The sequence below is a fragment of the Mytilus galloprovincialis genome, chromosome 6 (genome assembly GCF_965363235.1).
Source record: "Mytilus galloprovincialis chromosome 6, xbMytGall1.hap1.1, whole genome shotgun sequence".
Classification (NCBI taxonomy): Eukaryota; Metazoa; Mollusca; class Bivalvia; order Mytilida; family Mytilidae; genus Mytilus; species Mytilus galloprovincialis.
The window spans coordinates 8,079,086-8,105,613 of record NC_134843.1 but is presented as its reverse complement, the minus strand read 5'-3'; the positions used below and the strand labels follow the sequence as shown (position 1 = coordinate 8,105,613).

The 26,528-nt window shown below is 31.0% G+C and overlaps 1 protein-coding gene across 1 annotated transcript; it reads left to right on the top strand.

The window, feature by feature from the left end:
* The first annotated feature begins 1,894 nt into the window (after positions 1–1,894).
* LOC143078847 (uncharacterized protein YfbL-like) lies at positions 1,895–17,819 on the top strand. The gene is made up of 8 exons (XM_076253847.1): positions 1,895–2,010; positions 6,843–7,036; positions 8,401–8,509; positions 10,330–10,461; positions 10,910–11,112; positions 11,647–11,941; positions 15,831–15,980; positions 16,708–17,819. Exons 1-8 carry the CDS (start codon positions 1,962–1,964, stop codon positions 16,857–16,859), a joined length of 1,284 nt encoding a protein of 427 aa, XP_076109962.1. The 5' UTR covers positions 1,895–1,961; the 3' UTR covers positions 16,860–17,819.
* The last annotated feature ends 8,709 nt before the right edge of the window (positions 17,820–26,528 follow it).

Genomic DNA, 26,528 nt, shown 5'->3' with positions numbered 1-26,528 from the left:
GTTATTTCTGATTAATTTTTCGAATTACTTTATTAAGGTGTTGCGAACCTTTGGTGACCCCATAGTTTAAATGTCTTTAAAAAGTACATAGTGAGCAGTGGTCGTTACATACAAACGTTCACCTAAATTGTCCCAGTCAATGGATGAATTTAATGTGTCAATCAATGGCCACAGCCACACTGTTTTGAATTTCATTCTAATGGAGTAAAGACATTCCTTGGTATCTAGGGTACTGTCACTTGTGTGGTAAGTTTTAATTACGGGCATTTTCCTACCATTCCATTTAACAAAAGAACATTCCTTGCTTCGTATTAGTGTACTTATAATAAATCTAGAACCTATAAGAAGGAACACAAATCCCTTTTTAATAGCATACAAAATACAAGGAACCAGTAATGCAGAGCTCTGATAAACCGGAATTAAACTGTATTCATTATATAAAAAAATGGAAAACAACACGTTTAATAATCTAAAGCGTCCGAAGCGCTGTTCTGGAACGTCCAAAGCCAAACATTGGAAATCCGAAGATGGATAAGTACCGAAAATCGTTGAAGAGCTATATATAAAAAAAATGCCTAAAATAAAAAGCCAAATTCATCTAAAGCAAACTGAGGGAGTTGAAACCTTAATTTTATAATAATTTCTAAATTTATAAACGGACAATTTAGTATATTTGCATAATAACATATAAATACGATCAAATTTCCAATCCTGGCGAATCCATGTTCAAACAGAGGTTAAGAATAGAGGTAAAACAGATAATTCTTAAAGGACTGAAAACTTTTGAACAGTTTGAATGCAAGGATTTAGTTTGAGATTATTCGATTAAGAGAACCAAACAAATGACAACAAAAACAACCAACGGCAACAATTGGACTATAGGCTATATCAAGGGCAGTAATATTAGCGCTCAATCATTTGTTATACCTGCAACAATGATGTAACAGAAGCAGCACTTAATTTTTTTTTAATAACTATAGATGTTTGATTCGTTGTAATAGATATATAATATGAATGTATCTTTTATATATTTCTGTAAATTCACATTGCGATAAGACGTGAAACGGTACTTGTCTATCCCAAATTCATGTATTTGGTTTTGATGTTATATTTGTTATTCTCGTGGGATTTTGTCTGATGCTTGGTCCGTTTCTGTGTGTGTTACATTGAAGTGCTGTGTCGTTGTTCTCCTCTTATATTTAATGCGTTTCCCTCAGTTTTAGTTTGTTACCCCGATTTTGTTTTTGTCCATGGATTTATGAGTTTGAACAGCGATATACTACTGTTGCCTTTATTTCTGACTAACATTCTCTTAAGCGTTATGAAGACATATATATTTTTTTCGTCTGAGCCCAGTTTTGTGAGAGCTTAAACTAGCTTTAAAACTAGGGGGTAATCCACCATTTACTACATAAGAAAATGTCTTTTTCAAGTCAGGAATATGACAGTTATCATTTGGTCCTCAATGCTCCTCAACTTCGTACTTTATTTGGTCTTTTTATCATTTTTGGATTCGAGCGTCACTGATGAGTCTTTTTTAGACATTCGATAGATTTGTTTGAGCTGTTGATTTTGCATTTATGATGAAGGACTTTCTGTTTCTTAATTCCCCTTGGAGTTCGGTATTTTTGTAATTTTACTTTTTGTTAAATTTGCATTTGAAGGAAGTAATGTTCAACCATCCGTCTGCACAAAACAACTCCACCATCTAGGTTTTATATTAAAAAAAACATTCTAGTTAGTCAAATTACATACATATTTTTATTTAACCAATACTCATGCTCAAATTGTGAGCTATACCAGCAAAAAAATTATTACTAAACATATCACATTAAAATATTGGAAAGATTCGATTGATTAAAGCACAATTTAACAAAAAAGTGATATCATTAAAGCTGACCTATTTCCGGAAAATCTCGTACCTTTCGATGCATTTAAATCACCGAAGGATATGCTAAAAAATGGCGTCTTTATATCTTATTTATTGTGTGCTTAATTCATTGTTCAGTTGTGAGTATTCGTATTATATGTATATCATATAACTTTCATGTATACCGGTATATACAGTATTATAGTTCGGTTGTCTTATAATTATAAAGTCAAGACTAATCACAGGACCAAAACAAAACAACTATTTCTTTATCTTTATTATTCTAATTTTCAAGTGGAAAATAACATGAATATATATTCGTTAATTTTTTTTGTACATGTATGTGCAAATGTTTTACAATTACACAATAATATGATCAGATTGTTCATTAATGATTAATGCAGTTTTGTATTTCCAATTAGAACGCTAAGCAGTACAAACATATATGACAAGAACAGATTGTCGAGAAGGCAATACTAGTAAATGAAATTCCATACATTTCAGCAAACACAATTACTGGATGTATAACTAACTATACATATAATTTCATTCTTTACAGTTTGATTAAGTAACGCTTTGTAGAACTAACCAATTTTTTTTTATATATACCAATTGGTAACAAATAGAAAACAGACACTAGTTTGTTTTACCTCCGGATATCTAACATTCCTATACAATCAATAAACCCCAAATTGACTGTATATTTGATAAAAGGTCTATTTAAAATTTCTATATAATTGTATTTCTATATTCTACGACGTATATCTGAACAGAAAGATATTTAAATAACTGTCCAACCTTGTACTTTATCTATATTTAGTAAGATATTTAAAGAACTTTCCAACCTTGTACTTTATCTATATTTAGTAAGATATTTAAAGAACTTTCCAGCTTCGTACTTTATCTAATCTCGTAAACCTTTTTGATTCGAACGTCACTGATGCGTTCAAAATTTTAATCCTGGTATCATTATGATAAGTTTATCTATTGGATATGGCTATCGTCTTATATTTTGTATCATATATTATCCATATTTATAAGTTTGGATTCAAATGAAAACTAACTTATGTATAGAAGATCCGTAGGTTCTATTTTGATGTTGTTTTATTATCAGTATTTTATGTTTGCCACTCTGTTGAATCAGAACTCATCGTGTTGCTCACTACAAGTAAAAATAACCAAAATAATAAGTCGTATTCGGCAGGACAAGACCAAAAATCAACCACCATAATAAGAATATATCTTTTGGTTTCTTTCCCAGAAATAGATTTCTTCACCTTGTATTTAACATAATTTTTCAGAATGTTTGAACCCTCGAAGCTTTCAACTTCGTACTTTGTTTTGACTTTTAAAGTTATTTAAGGTAGATCTTAAGTAAATGTTTTTTGAAACAGAATTTTCTGATAATTAGCCAAAATGAAGATTTTACTATGCTTTTTTTCAAAAATATAATAAAAAGTATGGGTCACCGTGCTATTTTTCAAGCTATGAGTCGTTGAAAATTGCCTAAATTTGGTTAGTTTGTTCATGAAAAAACACATAGGAGTGCATAAACAAAATTCTATGAGATAGAATTTTGAAATAAATTGTGAGAAGATAGGTTTCATAATATGTTTTAAGAAAATAAAAAGAAAACATGGTGTCACCGAACTTGTTTTCTTGACACAAGTAAAAGTTAAAAAAAATCCCTATTAGCCCAGTATAAATTTTGTACTAAAAGGGTTATCTCCCCTTAAAAGGGCTTATTTGAAAAAAATGATTTTAAAAACCAAAAAGTTTGATATTTGTTAAAATATTTAAAATAATACAATAAATTAACAAGTTTTCTTTATATAAAAAACAGTCTAATCATTGAATTGAAAATCTGTTTCCAAATTTGCTGATTTTGGCAGATAAGTAGACTGATTTTTTACTGAGATTGTACAATCCAAGATGGCGGTATACCATGAATCTACCTTAATTGAGCGTCAAATCTATATCCTATGACGACGTAACGCGTATTTGGCGTACAATATTTCAATTAGGGTATCTAAGGGTTTTACTGTAAAAATTCACTGTACTGCAAAACTCTCGAAACTTCAAATACTAGTATTGAATCATGATTTTATCCTTCTTGGCTGCCGTATAAGCCACCTATTTGAACAACTGATAGTAAGTCCCATATTTAGAACATTTGCGGCAAGTTCAAGAACGTATCAACAATGTTTTACTTGAGATATTGTAATTTAAAACAAAGTGTTTAATGATATGAAAGACACTTATTAAACATTTAATACTATAATTGAATAAAACCATAAATGTTGAAATAAGTTAAAAATTTCAGTATAAAAATGTACATTTAGTGTGTGTTCGTAGACTCTCCCTTTCGTGGTTTTGATCATTCTGCTTACAGGTTTAAAGAAAACAAAACTTTTGCTAAACATTGTGGTCAACATTTACCCAAGAAATATAAGAATTGAGTACTCATGCATGCTTACAATCCGTAATAATATTTAGTTCATTGCACTTAAATATCAAGTTAACCAAAATGAAACCAATGTTTGAAAGGAGACTTGTGAAATTTCTGTGAATAGTAAATAAAGACAACAGTAGTATACCGATGTTCAAACTCATAAATCCATGGACAAAAAACAAAATCGGGGTAACAAACTAAAACTGAGGGAAACGCATTAAATATAAGAGGAGAACAACGACACAGCACTACAATGTAACACACACAGAAACGGACCAAGCAACAGACAAAATCCGACGAGAATAAAATATTTAACATCAAAACCAAATACATGAATTTGGGACAGACAAGTACCGTTTCACGTCTTATCGCAATGTGAATTTACACTAAAAAATAAGAGAAAACAAACGACGCAACGTTAAAATGTAACACATACAGAAACGAACTATAATATAACAATGGCCATATTTCTTGACTTGGTACAGAACATTTTTAAAGAAAAAAATGGCGGGTTGAACCTGGTTTTGTGGCAAAATAAGTGGATAAATCATGCATTGCATATTTTAAATTTTACATGACTGTTTTTATTCTGTATTATTTGTAGAGTTCATAAATGCATTAGAACTGCCTAATGTTACTATAAAACATTCATTAAAAAAAATGTTTAGTCGAAGTTAGCTTTATCCTTCTATACTTAGTACAAATTCATTGCAATACATTATAATTCCATTTTTTTGTCAGGATATTGACTCTTCCTTTCGAGATTTTGATAATTCTGTTGAAGGTAGTACCTTACACCTTGAATAAAATTAATTCGGTTCATTTATTTTTTATAAGATTTTGACAAAGTATTTACTTTGACCCTTTCAAAAAATATCAAAATATCATAAAACTTGAACCAGACACATTATCTGAGAAAAAATGGTTGGATATGTAGCAGTTTGACAAACACTTATTTTGATCATTAAGAAGCTTCAAATTTTTTTCACATTACAACGTGATTAAAACGTTCAGCTGATTTTAACGAGTTATCTCCCTGTAGTGTTACTTACCAAATTCTTTCTTAATTTTGGGAACTCGTTTTAGAAATTCTTTTGTACTTTGAGCGTTGCATTGGCTTTGGCTAACACGGCTGTGTATTTTTGTAATGTATCCGTTTTTATTCTGTAGCTAGTCACCATTTCATTTTAATCTTCAATTGTACTTGTTTTGGCTTTCAAATTTTTTTCACCTGAGCGTCGCTATTTAGTCTTGTGTGGACGTGGTACCTTTTGTTGGCTATTATTCGTTTGTTCTACATTTTCTCCCATTTATTTGTATTGTAGTCCTGTCATGTAATGTTGTCATTTTAATGTTATAATTAACATTGCCATTAAAGCAGGACGTTTGGCATGCCACAAAACCAGGTATAACCCACCATTTTTATGCCCCACCTACGATAGTAGAGGGCATTATGTTTTCTGGTCTGTGCCTCCGTTCGTCCGTCCGTTCGTCCGTCCGCTTCAGGTTAAAGTTTTCGGTCAAGGTAGTTTTTGAAGAAGTTGAAGTCCAATCAACTTGAAACTTAGTACACATGTTCCCAATGATATTATCTTTCTAATTTTACTGCCAAATTATAGTTTTGACCCCAATTTCATGGTCCACTGAATATAGAAAATGATAGTGCGAAGTTCAGGTTAAAGTTTTTGGTCAAGGTAGTTTTTGATGAAGTTAAAGTTACATCAACTTGAAACTTAGTACACATGTTCCCTATGCTATGATCTGTCTAATTGTAATTCCAAATTAAAGTTTTGACCCCAATTTCACGGTCCACTGAACATAGAAAATGATAGTGCGAGTGGGGCATTCGTGTACTATGGACACATTCTTGTTTTCTTCTAAAAATGCCCTGTACAAAGTCAGGAAATTAGCCATTTTTTTATTATATTTTGTTTCTGTGTGTGTTACATTTTAATATTGTGTTTCTGTTGTGTCGTAGTTCTCTTATATTTGATACGTTTCCCTCAGTTTTAGTTTGTAACCCGGATTTGTTGTTTTTCTTTATCGATTAATGAATTTCGAACAGTCGTATACTATTGTTGCCTTTATTTACCACCTTAAATGTTTTTGAAAAAAAATCTTGTTGAACATTCAAATTTTTGGTCAACATTTACCCAGGAAATATATATAAGAACTGACTACTCCATACATACTTACTTTCGTTGCACTTATTTTGAGTCTTCCAGTGCAACGACTGATCTGAAATTCATTTCTTGGATTTAAGGGGCTTCAATTACTTCAGAAAAAGTCTCTCTCAATACTAATTTAACCAATGTGAAACCATTGTTTAAAAGGAGACTTGTCAAATGTCTGTGAATAGTAACAAATGGATAAATCATGTGTTGCTTTTTTTTTTATATTCCACATGTTTGTATTTATTCTGCATTATTTGTCGAGTGCATACACGCATTAGTCGAAGTGAGTTTTATCCTTCTATACTTCTGCATTTTATTGTAATACATTAGTTTTCCATTTTCTCAGGTTATTGTGTAGATTCAGCTAACACAGAGTATATGAAAGCCTCGATAAAGAATTATTTTTCTGATACCCGACACCACGATCCAAAATTCAGAGCGTATAAGTATGCTGCAAAAGAATATATCTACAACGAATTTCTCAAGTTTGGACTAAGAACTGAATACCATACATTTCAGGAGACATCTGTTTCTCCTACAGTAAGTTTATATATGTAAATATCTGTTTTGGTATATAACAAATTGATAAATTATATGTGCTGTGTTCAAATTAAAGCGAGCATGAAACCAAAAATGAAACTCTCATTAACAAGCACTGTAAGTTGTAATGTAAATTAGCCCATTATGTATAGCTCTGGTGCTGAGTTATCTATAACGATGCTATTGTCGTTCCTAGTCAAGACATTTCCCTGAAAAAGTTATAATGTCTTAAATCTAATGATGCTATAATCTTTCGACAGTATTCAGACAAATATATTTATTCAAAATCATTTCCAAAAATATATAGGCACTATTCGCTCACGAGTATAACTTATTTTAAAGCTTAAATGTTTTGGGCTTGTCCAGGATATACATAGGATATATCATTATTTCGAGCTAGCCTTACTGGTACTGTTACTAACATTTTAAGCAAAAAATAAACATTCATCTCTACAGCGGAACTGAGTTTGTAGTTTGATTTTTTTGTACATTTAAAAACGAAACGATATAAATTGTGTAAAAGGCTCTTCTTATATTCAAATACTTTATAACATATTCGTTGTTAGGAACATACTTTTGCTTTGCAACAATCAACCTACGAATCGTAGGACGAATTGTCAAAACTGTTTTTTGAACGTACAGAGAGCTCTCTTTCTCTACAAGAAGCATCGGATTTGATGTCATCATTCCACTTGGATGTGTGTGGAGGCGTAACCATATGTCACGCGCAGTCAAACGGACGACTCTCTTTATCATTGATTTTTATATATCAAAAAATCATTTCGACCAGTTAAAATTAAAACCACGGCATCAGAACAATTAAACGTTCAACATGGTAAAGAAGGAATCATACAAAATCATGAACCGTATCAAGATTTTAAATCAAAGTTTAATAAAAAACACCGAGAACTATTTCTCGATTAAACTTTTCTATCATGTATATGTGTTTCCAACTTAATCGTCAACGGCGCTTGAAATAAATTAATGAACAAAATATTTAAAAAAAAAAAAAAGACTCCAATCGGCGTCAATTGAAACCTTATTTTTGTTTATTTGCTTTTCAACATTAACCTGACTTCCTAGTCTCAAACTTTTGATATTAATCTTCGATTAACCTTTGAAGGCTGATCAGATACAAACATTGCGGTACAGAAATCAATATCATAGTTGTTATAGGTTACATTTTTAAATATCCAGCGAGTAGAAATAAATTAACCTGAGCACGAGATCATAATTTGCTTAAAAAAAAGCAAAATGAAATTTAAGATATAAATATGAAGCTTTGAAGAATTTTATCGAACAAGGTAAACAATGCAATTGGAAATTTGAAATTAAGTTTAATCATTGCAGCTGTTCTATTTCAGGATTATTTCCAAAATGTTATTGGTATACTAAGGGGTACACACTTTGGAACAGTACACGACCGGATTATAGGACTAGGTGCACACTACGACACGTTTATTACCACCAAAGGTAAATCGGAGGAAACATTACATTTGTTTAAATAGAAACGTTGATTTCATCTCGATATATATCATTAATAAAATAAGTAGATGTGGTATGATTGCAAGCTGCTGTTGTTTTCTTGATTTGATTTAGGGCTCAAGTCTAGAAGTATTGACAACCAGTACATGCTTCTGTTGTTTGTCATATTTTTCGAAAGATTTATCTTGAAAAATAGAATTCTGACAATACAAACAACGATTGAATTCAAGGTACTCTACAAAATCAGATATCAATATCCACTAATTTTCTAATGAAATAAATTTTAAAAAATGTAGTTAGATATAGTCATGTTAATATCTTTGCTATTTAATTTGCTTAATGTTTTCTTTTGTATCCAATTGCATATTGTTTGATCATATACATGCCTGAGTTGTTGAGACAAATAATTTCCTTATATAAGGTTGTATAAAAGTAATTTCGGTCATCGATTACTCAATGTAACCGCTCTGTGTACCAAGTCCAATGCCTGTACCAAGTAAGGAATATGACGTTTGTTATCCTTTTGTTTTATCTGATTGAGCTTTTGATTTTGCCATTTCATTAGGGACTTTCTTTTAGAATTTTCCTCGGAGTTCAGTATTTTTGTGATTTTACTTTTTTCATTCTTTTATTCAAAATCGTGCATTGCAACGAAGAAAGTCCCTGTGCCCGTCTTTCAGTCAATAAAAAGGGTTTTGTATGGTTTTTCTGCAACTCCATTTCGCGAAGAAATAGTGTACATATTAGTAAAATGTGTTCTTGCGCTGAATTAAGATTTATCTTTTTTAAGCAAAGTTTTTAATTGTTGAAAAAGGAGAAATCTTTGTTTAAACGGGAATCTTATTAAAAGGGCACTAATTAGGGCTTTTGAACACTTCACCAGTTTTAAAGGGGGTCTTGTACATATATATAATGATGTATGTAATGGGTTGGCCATTAAGTTTAACAAACGATTGGGCTCAAGCAAAAATCAGAGATAATGCTTTAAGCAAGAGTCAATCTAACAAATGGTAAAAAGCTGAAAATTCTAATTAAAATACAATTTTACAATGTGTTGAAGTAATGTAATAATGTATGAATGTCAAATGTAGATAATAGCCCAGTCCTTATAACGCGAAATAAAGTAGCAATTATAAAGGTGAAATTCCCAGTATATCACGGATAAAGTGTTTAAATATGTGAAGAACGGTTTTAAGGCATCAAATACAATGTAATAAATTTCACTCATTCTGTGGTTAGCCACGAATTGTTTCCAAGATAAAGCTTCTTAAATGTTCTCCAGTTCTGGGATGACCTTGCAATTCAGTACGATATTTTTAAAAATTTGTTACAAGGTCTTATATTAAGGTTAAAAGATGAATAATCCTCCAAGGCCAGGAACACAAAAACAGATTTATAAATTGAGGAACGGTGTATCAGAATAATGTATATTTAGACAGGACATTTGATTTTCTTATAGTTTTAACAAAATTACAAATTGATGAATTCATTTAATCATGTTGAAATTTCTCTTATATAGTTCAATGTTTGACTGTCAAACTGTGATTACAGTTAACAAGCTAGCGTCTTTGTATTTTGCAAAACAATTCTTCATTAACTCAAGATGTCTATGAACGAAGAATTTTGAATCTTTACAATATTTAAAGGATGAGTTTTCAAATTGCCTAATATGAACTCTAAGTAGGTGCATTGCATTTTTGTCATTCTAATAAAAAAGGAATAAAAAAGTAAATCTACAACGTTTCTATAAATTATTTTTTTTCAATATTAAATTCTGTACAATTTTTAATGAAAATCTGTTTTTTCAGGAGTTGACGATAATGGAGCAGGAGTTGCAGCCATGTTGGAAGTTGTAAGACAGCTAGGTTACATGAACAAGAATGGCATCACAAGGAAAAACACCATTGTATTTGCAGGATTTGACCTTGAAGAATATGGATGTAAGATTTTGTTTTATACTTTCCTATTTGTGACTACAAACACTTTCATCAGGGTCATACATAAACACGGTTAATCAAAGGGAATATTCGTGTTGTGTTAATTGTTCAATTTTATTTGATTAAATGTCAATTGAAATGAAGATTGGTCGTTGTTTTCTGTTTCTAGTATGACCTGCATGTAGTTTATGACCAGTATATACAAATACAACCAAATTATATATATGATATCGAAGCTATGTTGTTTTCATTTGTATCTTTGAGTTACTCTGTTGATGTACCTTACAAGAAAAATTCATTCGCTTAATTCTAATCCTCTATGATACCTTTATCGACGATGGTCTGATTAATTCGTGTTATGACATACCAAAGTGATTATAGAAAACCAGAAAAAGAGACAACAATAAAAGAAGTTTTCAGCAATTTATATTTGTTTTCTTTTGTTTTTAAGCATGCCAGTCGTGTAGTCTTCGAGATTTCGCTGCTTGGGCTGGAAGTCGAAATTTTGTAAAATCATGGCTCCCTGCATGGCTATCCATAAATTATGATAAAGGCTTGCCACCAGTAATGCAAGGAGTTATAATCATGGACACTATGATGGAATATAATACTTCAAGTAAATCTCAGAAAATTCCAGAAGGATACGAGTCTGCAGTAAGATATTATCTTATTATTTTCCCTGATTAAGTATGTTCGGGAAATTTAAAACAGCAAAATTTCTCTCAGTGAAAATATTTAGGAAGAAAAGACAAAATATTGTTATGTGGGCACTTTTTGGGGGATAAAATGAAATCTTACAATCTGCTAAAAATGAAAACAACATGTTATACATTGTATGCGTCCGGCACGCTTTTCTGGACTGACCTTCAGTGGGAACGCTTACAGCCAAATATATGAAAGCCAAGGATGTATAATGATGGAAATCGTTGAGGAACTATACACCAAAGAGGAGATCTTTAAACACAAACTTGTAATTCATTTTGACTAATCACCAGATTGAAATCGCTTCTAATCAAATTAGTAGAACGCATTTAAACTCAATAGCTAATTCTGTGATTATATGTGAAATGCATTTTTATATCACGATAGCGAAATGCTATGTACTAGCTCGCATCTTGTGAAATTTGATGTTCATTTTAAACATAGACTATAACTGTGGACTGTACATTTATGTCATGTTATTTTCAGTTTCAAGCATTATTTACCGATGCCTATAATAGTATTGCATCCGACAACTTTAGAGGAGACTTCTTGAATATGATTTATCGTAAATCAACTAACGACTCCTATCTAGCTGAAGCTTTTCATTTGGCATGGACAGAGTCAGGACGACCAGAATATCAAATTGAGTCCTTTCCTCTTCCTTTCGTGAGTGTTGATGGAGTAGACCAGAGTCAATTGGAAGTCTTAAGTAACTTTTTACGCAGTGATCACGCCAATTTCTGGGAAAATGGATTCCCTGCTATCTGGTTAACCGATTCAGGTGAGCTAAGTATTTGAGTAGATAGATATTATTCATGAAAACACGGTTTGCGGTTGCTATTTTTCATAACACATTACCAATGACAAAATAACATTTGTTTTATAAAAAGAAATTCAAATATCGTCTTTAAAAAAAAATATGATTGAACACAATCAGCAATCAGTTCCTTGATTATCAATATTGATAGCATCTTTTTATGTTATATTTCAAAATATTCAATTTAAACTTATATGCATATATTTTCGATTGTGTATTAAAAAAATGTAATATCACAAAAATCAGTCTTTGGAAGAAGCGAATCGATAAAAACTTTTCTTATATCACATAGCGATATTGTCTAATATCGACTGTAAATATGCAGACATTCCATGCGGAAAATGTTGTTTTCGGCAACGAAATATTAAGAAAATACGACCTTTTAAACTTATTGTTCAAATATAAACAACAATTATGTCTAAATATACATTCAGAAGTTAGTTAAAAGCAAAAGTTCATGTGCGTGTAAAATTTGAAGTGCTGTGTTTTTGTTATGTACACAAATAAACAGATGCTATAAATTCTAATATCAATGCGACACTTTTAAAATATCATACCTGTGTTTTTGTTATATCAATATTAGTATTTATATTAGACTGTTGTACCCATATTTTGACAATTTTTTCTAATATGTCTGTTTTGTTCACGCATCGTTGTAAATATAATGGAACTTGATGAGACTGTCATACAAGTGAGAGGTTTAGCGCTACAATACCAGGTTCAATCCACCATTTTCAAAATTTGAAAATGCCAATACCAAGTAAGAAATATGACAGTTGTTGTCCATTCGTTTGGTGTGTTTTATCATTTGATTTTGTCATTTGATGAGGGACTTTCCGTTTTGGATTTTCCTCGGAGTTCAGTATTTTTGTAAATTTACTTCTTAGTAGTATTGTATGTTTATGAGCAGTTTTTAGGCCATTGCTTAAATTCAAATTGTTTTTGGTAACATCTTTCAAATTTCTTAATTGGTTTTGGAAGCAAGTCTAATCAAAAATGGGATTTATAAACAATGTCGTAATAAAATAGCTAAGTATCAAAATAGTTGTCCACATATATAACATCTATCAGGTTTTTTTAATGAACGCATCGAAACAATATATATAAAGGCAACAGTAGTATACCGCTGTCCGGAAATCATAAATCGATATAAAAAAACAAATCTGGGTTACAAACTAAAACTGAGGGATAGTTCCCCAACGCACGCATGGAATGCTGACTTTATTGGTAACAATGGAACTAACTTGTGCCAGGGATAAATCATAATGTCCTCGTTTAGATTCACTCGACAAAATCATACTTTTTTTATCTCGCTTTTATATAAATTACACCGTTGGTTTTCCTATTTGAATGGTTGAACACTAATAAGTTTGTGGGTCCTATATAGCGTTGTGTTCGGTGTGAGCCATGGCTCCGTGTTTAAGGCTGTACTTTTATATATAATGATTTACTTTAAACAAATTATTACTTTGGTGGAAAGTTGTCTCATTCGAACTCATACACCATCTTCTTATATCTATAAATCTTTAAAATTTCCCCTTAAATAACTGCTTTCCAGTGCTCCAAAACCGTAATTTGTATGCTGAATCTTTATGTTAAGTAATGAAGTGGTCCACAAATTTTATAACGTCTGAAGCTGTCAAACTGTATTTTACACACCCTTAACACATAATTGTCAATATTTTGAGTAAGAACTGGTAGAATTTTATAATTTTGATCCACTAGCAGTACACTACACTGCATTTGTTTGGTATTTGTCCCACTACTAAAACACTACACTGTAAAAAATCTTTTTGAGATAGAGCAGGTGCGATTTTTTAAATTTGAATATATTTGTCTAAAAGAAATGCAACTTTTACGAAATAACTGTGCATGTTTTCGGGCCAAAGCAAGAAGTTTATTGGCAAGGCTTCTGAAAATTGAAGTACTGACGTACTGAACACCGGATGACCGCAAGTTCTTGTGGATGGTCACAAGCACTTGTCTCAGAAAATAACCATATATAACCTAAAAGTGAGGTTAATGTACCGAGATATATTTTTGCTGAGACAACTCGAGCGTAAATGATGAATAAATGACAGATAAAGGCACAAATGCATCTTCTGTTTGCCAAGATTTTCCATTTTCTTGGTATCTGAAGTTGTTTAATTTATAGTCTGAGGCTGCTCAATTGGTATCTCCAAAGTTCGGGACTTCAGCATTTGTACATTTTTAATTGTTTGGAATATTTATTTTACCATTTGAAAATTATGAATATTCATTGTCATGTGTAATTGGGAACCGTATTGGATTGGATTGTTTGAATGAATGTTTTTTTTTTTAGTTTAAGTAATGATATTTTTGGTTAATTTCGAATTTACCCATGTGAATAGACTATAGCAGTGTGACCTATATTAGAATCTAGTAGGTCGGTAGACTTGGTAGACTATTTACAGAATAGAATTAGTCAGTAAAACCATATAATCGAAACAGTGGACTAAGCAGATTGTTAACACTGTCATCTATTAATATGGTCAAACAACATTTTCAAAATGATTAGTTCATGTAAGCGTTAATTTTGTTACAGGTACAGCATTTTAATGATATTAGACCTCAAACCGGTCAGGAACTAAGTTTGTGAATTATGTTTGCAGTTTTCTTGACTTGCATTGTGACGCGTTATCGTATTCATTTTATATGAGAAAACTGTAGCAGTTATATTAGACAAATATCGCATTCATAAATTTTTGATATTAAAAACTACTATATAAGAAAAATATCGCGTTGATATTATAGGGTTATTGCATAAATATTGGGGAATATTGTCCCGAGTAGAATTTTATATTGCACGAGCTTGCGAGTGCAATATATGTTCTACGAGGGACAATATTCCCCAATATTCATGCAATAACCCTTTTATTGTATAGCAATATAATATTTCAAAGTAAAAATTGGTTTAAACTAAGATTTTGTCGTTGATGACGTCATGAATTTTTACGATTTATTGCACTAGTGCAATATTAGAATTTATTGCACGCTAACTTTTGGTTAACTTCTGTGGGAAATATTATATTGCTATACAATAAAATAACATATAGCAGTATCTTTGACTTATTGGTGATTTTGGCTTATCAAACAATTAAATGCATCTCATTTGCATTCTTCTGGATTTGCTACATGATATTTATTGAATGTGTAAATCTACAAATGATAAATTGTGCATTTATGTTTTATTTAATCAACAATTTTATTTTCTCGTATTAATACACCTTGCTTGTTATTATGTTACACAATTCATGGAAATTAAACAGCATACGTATGTCGTGTTAAATGTCACCCTATTTTAAGAAAAGAGTCATTGCTTTATACCGAGTAATCTTCCTTTCTTCATACAAATGTTAACATTCGTCTGAAATTTCCCACAATGCAACTCGTTTGAAATAAGAAACGTTTTTTTTTCGATTCGCTTCTTCCATACACTGAAAATACTGAACTCAGAGGAAAATCCAATCGGAAAGTCCATAATCACATAGCAAAATCAAATGACAAAATATCATTTAAAAAACTTATTTATTCCATAATACAGAGAATAAATTTAAAAGACTAAAGATTATTGTGTAATACTTTTCTATTTAAAATACGCGTTTGTTAGACATTCAGCTGTTTAGTTTTGTTATGTGATTATCAAAATGATTTCAAGTCCACAGAATACGTCATTCTCAACAAAATAATTATGTCACGTGATTCAGTTATTCAATTGTAACTGAAAATTGGAATATTTTTTAAAGATCATATGTAGTACATAGTTGAACTTAAAATTGAACCGAGCGTGTTTATAGATACAACACGTATGATGAACTTTGAACTTTTTTAGCCGATTTTCGTGGTGACATGATACAGTGCTACCACGCTGAATGTGATAATCTGGAAGTGATGCTGACAGATGAAAACATTAATTTCCTTGGTAAAACTGCAGATGCACTTGTAAAGACGATCCATAAACTGTCAGAACCTTCTGGGTCTGGTATGTATATTTAGCATAACAGCGTACCTGATGAAGGTTAGCTTAGTATATCCAAGTAGCACATGGTGGGCGCTCGACGATTGTATGTGATTTACAACTACGTAGTCTATACCTTTAATTGTGGAATATCTATTCCTGTGAAGTCACTGCTGTGTATTTGCATCCTTCAAATGATACATTTTGACTTTAAATTATTGTACGAGTCCTGCATTGTACAAATTCGTCAAGCCTTTCAACATGTTCAATTATGCGTCAGTTGTATTTTTTAGTCCTGACATATCACTTGTGAAATCACAGTGTTGTCATAAAATAAGCTTGTCAAAATTAACATTTTAGAATTAAAAATAGCAATTTTACGCTAAATTAAGGCAAAATTAGACATGAGCTTACGCCTAACCGAAAACGAGGTTATTCGCATTAGTATCTTTGCATTTAATCTACAAAAATTCGAAAGAACAATTTTTCATAACATAAGTCTTCTACAGGTCAATTAACACTGGACATTTTACACCTAACAGGAAAAGTTGACCTAAACTTGGTTTTGTTGTTTGGTTTTGGGTTTTTTTTGTCATATAGGACTTAAAGCTGTAATACAGCCAATGATCTCATTTTTGCATTTTATTTTGAGCATTGCTGGTGAAGGTAAATCATGTTAAGAGTTTCGCACGCACAAAATTAATGCTGCTCTCATATCAGAATACTCCATTTTTGTAATTCTTATTTATAGGTACAAAAGAAGACACCAATTCAGCAGCTCTGACTACAGGAGGCATTATTGGAATCATTATAGCGGTAATCGTTTTACAGCTACCCTTCATTGTGGCATATATACTATGGAGGAGAAATAGATCAGTTCCATATCAGCAGAATATAGATTAAAATCCCACAAACGGAAAAGGATAGCATATTGCACGTCAAATTATTTCCTTTTTATCGAAAATAAAAATAAAAAAATATTCATTTAAAGAGGTATGGGAGTCTAAATTAAAAAGATTGGATTCGTTCATATTTTGCCAACACGTAGTTTGTATTGTGATTTGTTCAAACATATAATAAAAATGATAGGTCACCAAGCATTTTCTGAAAGTACAAGTTGTGACTATTAAAAAGACAAACTTTGTATGGATTATACAGGAAAAAAATTCATTTTTCGATAAGAAGTTAAACTAAACGATAGAATTGTAAAATAAAATAGGAGATCATAGCTTTGAGAAAATGCTTTGATAGGGTCAACTTTCGTTTTTTGTCCAGCTAAAACAAAAATAGCAAAATTTTATGTAGATACCTTAAGAAGCACTATTTCAGAGTTACCTTTCCTTAAAATGCCTATTCAAAATTCAGGCAAAAAGTAATCTTCGCATGTGAAAATATTAATACTTTTTAGTTCAAATCTTGTAAATTAGTTCTTTTGAATGAAAATTCACATTAGGTATCTGCATTTTTGTAAATCAAATTTTGCTAATTTGATTGAAGATCTAGACCTTAGGTTCTCTGTTATTTACAATCCAAAATGGCGAAAGACACCCATACTACCTTAATATTATAAAACTGTTAAATAAGTTTTATCATTTATTTAAGGCTAATGAGATCACTTTTATATCTTATAATTATTTTTTATTTTTTTATATAATAAATAATTTCTGTTAAAAAAAAGAGAAAGGAGAAATGAAAGTTTACATTATCCTTAGTTATTTTTCCATTTAGAAATTGGATGTTAAATGTCAACAGTATCAATCGTAATGACAAAGTTTATTCTTCGGGGTAAATTAAACTATATGGTCTTCTCTTGTCAGTATATTTGTTTTCTGAAAGATATTAATAAAGGTATGTGTACTTGATTGTACATTTTTTTAATCAAAAACGGGATTGACATATCCTTATGGATGAAAAAAATGAATAGAAAAACGGATATTAAGGGTATGAAAAAAAATGTTATTCGTGAAGATTTCTAAACGGTAAAAAATATTACGATATTTGTTGATGGCAGCTAAAACTGTTTGCTGTTTTTAATAAAAAAAAAAAAAAAGAAACCTATTATAATATTATATGAAGGTATAAGAAAACAATTGGCAGAATTTATTGTGTCTGTTAAATTTGTTTACATATTTAAAAAAAATCGGACGATTTATAGCATTACATATTGTATAGAAACTTGTCTGTTGTTGATAATAAAATTGAGAATGGAAATGGGGAATGTGCCAAAGAGACAACAACCCGACCAAAGAACAGACAACAGCAGAAGGTCACCAACAGGTCTTCAATGCAACGAGAATGTCCCGCACCCGGAGGCGTCCTTCAGCTGGTCTAATAAAATTGAGAATGGAAATGGGGAATATGTCAAAGAGACAAAAACCCGACCATAGAAAAAACAACAGCAGAAGGTCACTAACAGGTCTTCAATGTAGCGAGACATTCCTGCACCTTGAGGCGTCCTTCAGCTGGCCCCTAAACAAATATATACTAGTTCAGTGATAATGAACGCCATACTAGTTTCCGAATTGTACACAAGAAACTAAAATTAAAAAAATACAAGACTAACAAAGGCCAGAAGCTCCTGACTTGGGACAGGCGCAAAAATGCAGCGGGGTTAAACATGTTTATGAGATCTCAACCCTCCCCCTATACCTCTAGCCAATGTAGAAAAGTAAATGCATAACAATACGCACATTTAAAACTCAATTCAAGAGAAGTCCGAGTTTGATGTCAAAAGATGTAACTAAAGAAAATAAACAAAATGACAATAATACATAAATAACAACAGACTACTATCAGTTAACTGACATGCCAGCTCCAGACTTCAATTAAACTGATTGAAAGATTATGATTTCATCATATGAATATCAGGCACAATCCTTCCCGTTGGGGGTTTAGTATCATACCATCATAACATATATGAGAAGAACATAACCCTATTTTGCTTTATAAATGTGGTTTTGTTATTCTGTTGTTTGTTGTCTCCTTGACAAATATCCTACACCTTCTTCTATTCGAAAAAGAAAAGCCTATATCAATAGTTGGATAACAGAGATCAGAATCCAGAGGACACACACAAACATGTTGACTGTCAAACTCTTTTAAAAATAGTGACTACGTCATTTGTAATGCTAACCTTACAGCATCAAGTAACAAAGACTTATTTTCCACTGTTTCGTAATTCGGATGTCTGCGACAACAATGAAGGGTCCGTGTGCTTGATTTCGAAACATAAGTCATCGAAAATTTGTCGGGTAATGATTCTCTCTGGATTTTTCATACATTTAACATTAGCATCTTTTTTCCTTTTAAAACCAATGAAACAATAACAAGGATTTAATAAATTTTCATGTATGGCTTTTCAAACTAAAAGTAATAAAATTATAAAAAGAAAGAGGGGTTACAGGGCAAAATTGTTAATGGCACTTCATGGAAAAAGCCACAAGATTCCGAATATCTGACAAAAACGCAAAACCAAGAGGAGCGAACATCCTTAAAAGACAATACTATGTAACGAAACAAATCTCAATAATAAGCGGGGATGAAGCGATATCAATCAGCATATTAATCAAATATTTTTCTTATTTTAATAAGGAAAGTCGGCAGTGTTAATTATAAAGAAAAGAACAGTGACAATTATTAGTAGGTGTCCATACAAAAAAGTTACTTTTATGAGATTTTAACCGCTATTGTGATGCAAACCAGCTGTAAATAAAGGCAACAGTAGTATACCAATGTAAAACAGCTGTAAAATTTATTAAACACATGCCTGTCATGAACAAATGTACAAATGTACATGTGTATGTAAAAAAAAATAGCAATGGCCGTCAATTTTCGTCAGTTATAAGGATATTGGTTGGGAAACAGTCTAATACTCAATTTATTCTCCTAGCAAAAAAGACAGTTTACTAATCTAGTATGTAGTTTTTGATTTTCCCAAAATGAAGAATATAGAATGGAAGAAATATATTTTGGTCAACGAAAATGGGAGATTATATTAGTCTACTAAAGTGTTTTTGTTAAGGATGACCGCTTGTCATGTTTTGCAAATTTTGTCAGATTTTTGGAATCCTCTAGTTTAACCATTTGAATGCCCGCTAAATCCAATTTTTGATTTTTATATATCTTTTACCTATACAATTACAACTCATCTATAAAAGTCTTATAAAATCTTTGTTTCTTTTAATAGTTTTTGAGAACTTAAACGTGTCAATGATGAAGCTATGAAAAATCAAGAGACAATATTTTCCCGCCAAAATGTCACTGGCTAATATCTCGAAAACAAGCACAAGGACCTATCCTTTTTTTCCGCTCTTTTGATTCCTTTAATTGACACCTATCAATGTATTCTAGTGTTATGAAAAGCTTGTTATTTTGAAACTGAGTAGCAAACTTCCTTAAGTAAAAGTAACAAAATTAATATACTTTAAATAATTAGAAAAAACACACACAAAATGCCATCAGGCTCTTTATTTTGGGAAAACATTGAATACAACACCTAAAGCAGACGAAAATAATTTGAATGACCTTCTTATATTAAATTTCAGTATTCAATCGTTTAGCTTTCTTTCTGGTCAGGTGACAGTGGTTTGATTTATGGGTTGATTTAAAATACATATATAAGTAAGCAATGAATATGGTTGTAAAATTTGATAGATTTTTTTTGTGCTTCTTTATTAAATATTTGTTTATTTTTGTTTTTATTGAGATTATGACACAGTGATGATACCATTAATTTGACAAGTTTACCTACTAGTATTATGTCTGTTTTGTTCAAGCAACGTTGGAAATAAAATGGAATTTGATGCGACTGTTATACAAATGAGAGGTTTAGTGCTATAAAACCAGGTTCAATCCACCATTTTCTACATTTGAAAATGCCTGTACCAAGTCAGGAATATGACAGTTGTCCATTCGTTTGATGTTTTGTAACATTTGATTTTCCCATTTGATTAGGGACTTTCCGTTTTTGAATTTTCCTCGGAGATAAGTATTTTTGTGATTTTACTTTTCAATTCGATATAACGTTTGTATTAGTCGTTAAGGGGAAATGTGTTATTTTAGATTTGCTGTTAAAATCAGGAATAGCCCTCAAGTAAAACTCTGTCAATTTGCGGGTTTTTGCCATACTTTTTGTTCTTTGAACAATTTTGTAAGAAGTTTTGGATTTTTAAAGTTTTGGCCTCAAGCATCATTGAAGTCACATGTATTGACGAAACGCGTATATGTTGCAGACAATTTGATACCGGTGAACTTATTGTGGCGGTTTGATATGTATCTTATTCCTTTTTGGAAGACAAATAAAAATATCGAAATTGTGTCGGAAAAGTATTTAAAAGTACACGAATTTTAATGGTTCAAACTATTACAGTTCAAATGACATCACAACCTGATTATTCGCGTAGTTACTTCTGAAACATGCGTACCCAAGCTGATTCAGTAAACAAAAATACCACACTCTGAAGAAAATTTAAAACGGAAAGTCCCTAATCAAATAAAATCTCAAACACAGCAATCGAATGTTTAACAACTGTAATATTCCTGACTTGGTACAGGCATTTCTTTATGTTAAAAATTGAGGATTAAACCTGATTTTATATCTAACTAATACATTGCATGACATTTTGATGCTTCTTTTTTAATCGGGGACTACTCATGATCTGAAACTTAAGAGAGGCTATACATATAATAAACTAAATGACTAACAACAAAATGCATTACGAAAAAAAGCAAAATGTAAATTAAAAAGGCGACGAGAAGAAAAAATGAAACAAAAATTAACAAGAAAACTATAATGCTTAAAATAATCATTTTCATAAAACTAATCAGTACAGTAGAATCCTTGAAATTAATTATCTTATATTGATTATAACGAATATATGGGATAAGAACAAAATCATGTTGACACGATGGATATTCATAATACCATTAAAATGTATTATAATAAATACGATAGCATGTTTTAACTTTTAAATGTTATTCCAAAAGGTCAAGATTAAAAGATTTACAACACCCTTTGTCAATGAGTGTATGTAGCCGAATGAAAGAAGAATATCAAAAATAATAGTAACGGTGACATTTTTTATTATTTGATTAATATCATATCAAATTGGTTTCATTTTCACTATCTTTGTACCTACATATAAAATGTTATAAATCAACTATTAAGCTCAACAATCTGGTCTAAGAAGACTGTAAACAAATATAAATGGATACTTATGTTTCCTGTAAATGTTAAACGTTCATTTGATATTGAAAGTAGCGATGTCGGTGAAGGACGAGATAGTACCAATCTGACCTATATCTATTTTTTTACATTTGGGACTATTTTCAGAAAATCTCGAACTTAACTAAAATTAACTGCATTTCCTCATGTTTAAGATACTATTTCGACTTTTATAACATGTTAATAAAATGTAAAAAAAAAACAAAAAAAAACTAGTAAATGAACATTTGTTTGAAACAATCATTTTGATCTTAACATCATCTGGATATTCTGAACAATGAATATTTCAGTCGTTCAGTCAATTGCATGACTTATCCACTTCAAAATTAGTGCTGTCTAGACAATTCGGTCGTATTTATCTGCTTTAGATTTTAGCAAAAATTATGACGCTGGTGGACGTTTTGTCCCCTATGGTATCACCAGCCAAGTAGTCAGCACTTTGGTGTTGACATGAATATCTATTATGTGATCATTTTTATAAATTTACTGTTTGCAAAAGTATGAATTATTTGAAATACTTCGGATTTTCTTATCCCAGGCATAGATAACCTTAGCTCTATTTGTCACATTTTTTTGGAATTTTGGGTCATCAATGCTCTCAACTTTGTACTTGTTTGTCTTTCTTTATATTTTGATCTTAGCGTCACTGATGAGTCTTATGTAGACGAAACGCACGTTTGTCGTATTACATAATAAGCCTGGTACTTTTGAGAAAGACATTGCAATTTAAAATCATTGTATATGCAATACATTTAAAAATTATTTTGTTTCCAATCTCTTCAATTTAAAATTAAACAAAACAAGTTAATGTTAAATTGGTATATGAAGTTAAAAAAAAAATCAAAAACGTTTTCTAGGGCTCAAAAAATGTATTCTATAAATATGTGTTAAGTCATTACGATACACATCATTTTGGTATATCAGTTAGACTGTTAATATTCGAATTCCACAAAATTGTATCAACGCTTTCGAATTTCACTCTTTCTTGATGAGAAAATTAAGCGGGCATTGACAATATTTCTTTCATGTTCTGGTGGGATGTGGCACATTTTGTTGGTTTTTGTCAAAACATTTACCGTTGCTATAAATGTTTAGAGAGAAGCGGTTTAAGGGGCACTAGCTACGAGATATGTAAATAAAGGCAACAGTAGTATACCGCTGTTCAAAACTCATAAATCCATGGACAAAAAACAAAATCGGGATAACAAACTAAAACCGAGGGAAACGCATTAAATATAAGAGGAGAACAACGACATAACACTAAAATGTAACACATATAGACAAAATCCCACGAGAATAACAAATATAACATATATATATAACATCATATGTAAAAATATAATATATTATTTGTTTTGCTCAATCATTAATGAAATGCAAATAGTGAAATAATAATGCGCTTTTAGCAGCCAGTTTGGTTCAATTTTGTCAAAATAAGATTAAAAAACATTGATTTTGAATTATTCACTAACAAGTGAATAGTTCGACCTCATTGAATCCGTATTCATGGGAACTTCAATATAATCCCCCAGTTTGAGATGGATAATACGTGAACTGTATGTGTAAAGTTATTTAAAGAAAAAGAATGACAACATTGAAAGTGAAACAAAGGTAAATCTTTTGATAGATTGATTCGATCCACAAAAAATCATTCTTATACAGGTAAATACGATGATAAACATTTTTTTTTCATCTATAATATGAAATTAAATATACCTAAAATAATTCAACAGCACGAGTTTGCTTAATCTATTTATATCTATATTTATGTTAACATCGCTTATATGGTAATCGGATGACATTACAGGTCAACTCGATAGTTAATTAGATGGCGTCTAGACTAAAATACACACTAAACAAAGCTAAATTTTCATGTTTATGCGCTGTTAATTGATTATTTTAGACTTTTAATAGTGTGAACAAATGTTTTACATTGTTATAAATTAAATATGATTATTTGAGTCAAATCGGTGAACATGAATTTGACAGCTAGTGCCCCATTAAAAACCATCAAATACCCTTATAAAAATGTATTTATTCCAATATGATATTTGTTCATTTGTTCACATCCGGTGGACGTCCGGTGTATAATGGACGTTGTTCCCCAAAATAAACTTCTAATTAACATTACATATTCAAATTGAAGTATTAAATTTTATTATCTACCGTCAATAAATGTGCGTCAAGTACTACCTTTACGGTTCTCTTTCATATCTCTTTAGCTGTCAAACAATCGGTTTTGATTATTCCAAATGAAGGTCAACCCAGAAAAGAGCTTTGGGAACATGCAAAATCTGAAATAACAAAAATACCGACCTCCAATGAAAAATTCAAAACGGAAAGTCCCTTATCATTTGCAAAAACAAGACCCCAAACATATCATACGGATGGAAAATAACTGTGCAATTTATAAAGTGTTGTTTACGTATTTTATCGACGCCAATTTTTTTTTTTTTTTAAATCATTTCTAGTTTGATTTATATTAAGAGGTCCATACCAAGTTTTCTTGTTTGTTTTTGTATAATTTTATCGAAATGAAATAAAAGACTGGTCCCGTTTGCATGAAACGACATAAGTTAAGAAATCCAATTATAGTATTAATTTATCATTGCACATGTAGAAAAATCAGTCCGTTCGGAACAAATCTTAACTTAAGTAGCTTTATGCATACGGGTCCAGATTATTAAATATGGGCTGAAACAACAAAGATAAACAACATCACAAACAAAAATATATAAAGGATAAATATGGCGAAAATGATAAGCGCGATTATAAAAAAAAATGACCTCGACCACCACTGAAGAGACAGTGATTGTTGAAATGCGCATCTGGTGCAGAGAAATTGGTACCGTTTATGTTATGACATGTTTAAGATAGTCCCGATGAAATAATCGTATACAATATTTCATGAAGCACATTTTGTACTGAGTGGCTTCTGTCGTCAATTTCATAGTGGACTATCGCAGATCTGATGGAGAACATTATGTAACGTTACTTTTGATGGGATGATGCATGCAGTCGACTTATAGGTTGACGTGTGTCGATTTTGACTGTTCCTCTGGTATCTTTCGTCCCTCTTTGACAATAAGCTAAGACACTCGCAGTCTTCGATTCCAAATGTCTCTACTGGAGGAGGTTTCCCACTCCCCGATGGTACCAACAGCCTAGTAGTCAACACTTCTGTCGTGACAAGAAAAATATTAGTATGGTGACTATTGTCATAATTATGAATTAACTGATGAATTTTCAATAAACTAAGGATTTTCTACATCAGGAATAGATTGATTTTGGATTTGAAAAACGTTCGTAATATATGCACCCTATGCTCTTCAATTTCGTACTTTCTTTTTTTTTTTTTTACCTTTTTACCTTTTTGGTTTGATCGTCACTGATGTGTTTTGTGAAGACGAATAAAGGCAACAGTAGTATACTGCTGTTCGAAACGCATATCTGACGTATAAAACTAAAACCCGGGTATTTATGATGATTTACAATCAACTACTGATAGTGAAGGTTTCCTCCCAGTCAACCCTTTTTAGCCAGAGTCTATTTTTGTTGACACATTATTGCAAACAGAAATTATTATTATTCGTACATTTTTCTGTAGTTATCATTCATTTTAGGTTTATTGCGTACTTGTTATATTACGTTATCAATAAAAAATGATCTAAACAACATTGTAGGAGGAAGAATATGTCTTCAAATATTTTTACATATGTCAGCATTTCTTAGTAGGAAGATTATGCTTTCAAATCTGTTCATGTCAGCACTTCTTTGTTTGTCAGGATTATCATTGATATGGTCATGATTATAAATTAACTTTTTAAAAATCTTTGAATGTTCGAAAAACTAAGGATTTTCCACCCCAGTAATAGATTACATTATCTCTATTTCATAAAACCGTTTGGTATTGGGGATATATCGATTGCAAATATCTCTTTTTATGGCTCGACTCTTAGTTTAAAATACAGTTTTGCCCCCGTCAAGTGGAAGTTTTCAGCTTTTCAATACGATGCTGTTATTCCTCTATTATATGGATATTAATATTTTGCATATACAAAAAAACTGTTTTCTTTCACATTCATCATTCCACTGATACTCACGTTTTCTTCCTCTTTTTTTATTGTATGTATAATGTTTCGTTTTATTTGTATTTATTCAACTCTTGTGATCATTCAATACCAAGTAATTTATCAAGTCAAGCTTAAAAAAAATCATCAAATATACAATTTCTAATAATTAAGAACGTCAAACGCGTGTTCCGTCTACAAGAGACTCATCAATGGCGCTCAAATCAAATTACATGTCTTTTTGACTTGGATAGTTCTATATATGTATTCTTCATTTTT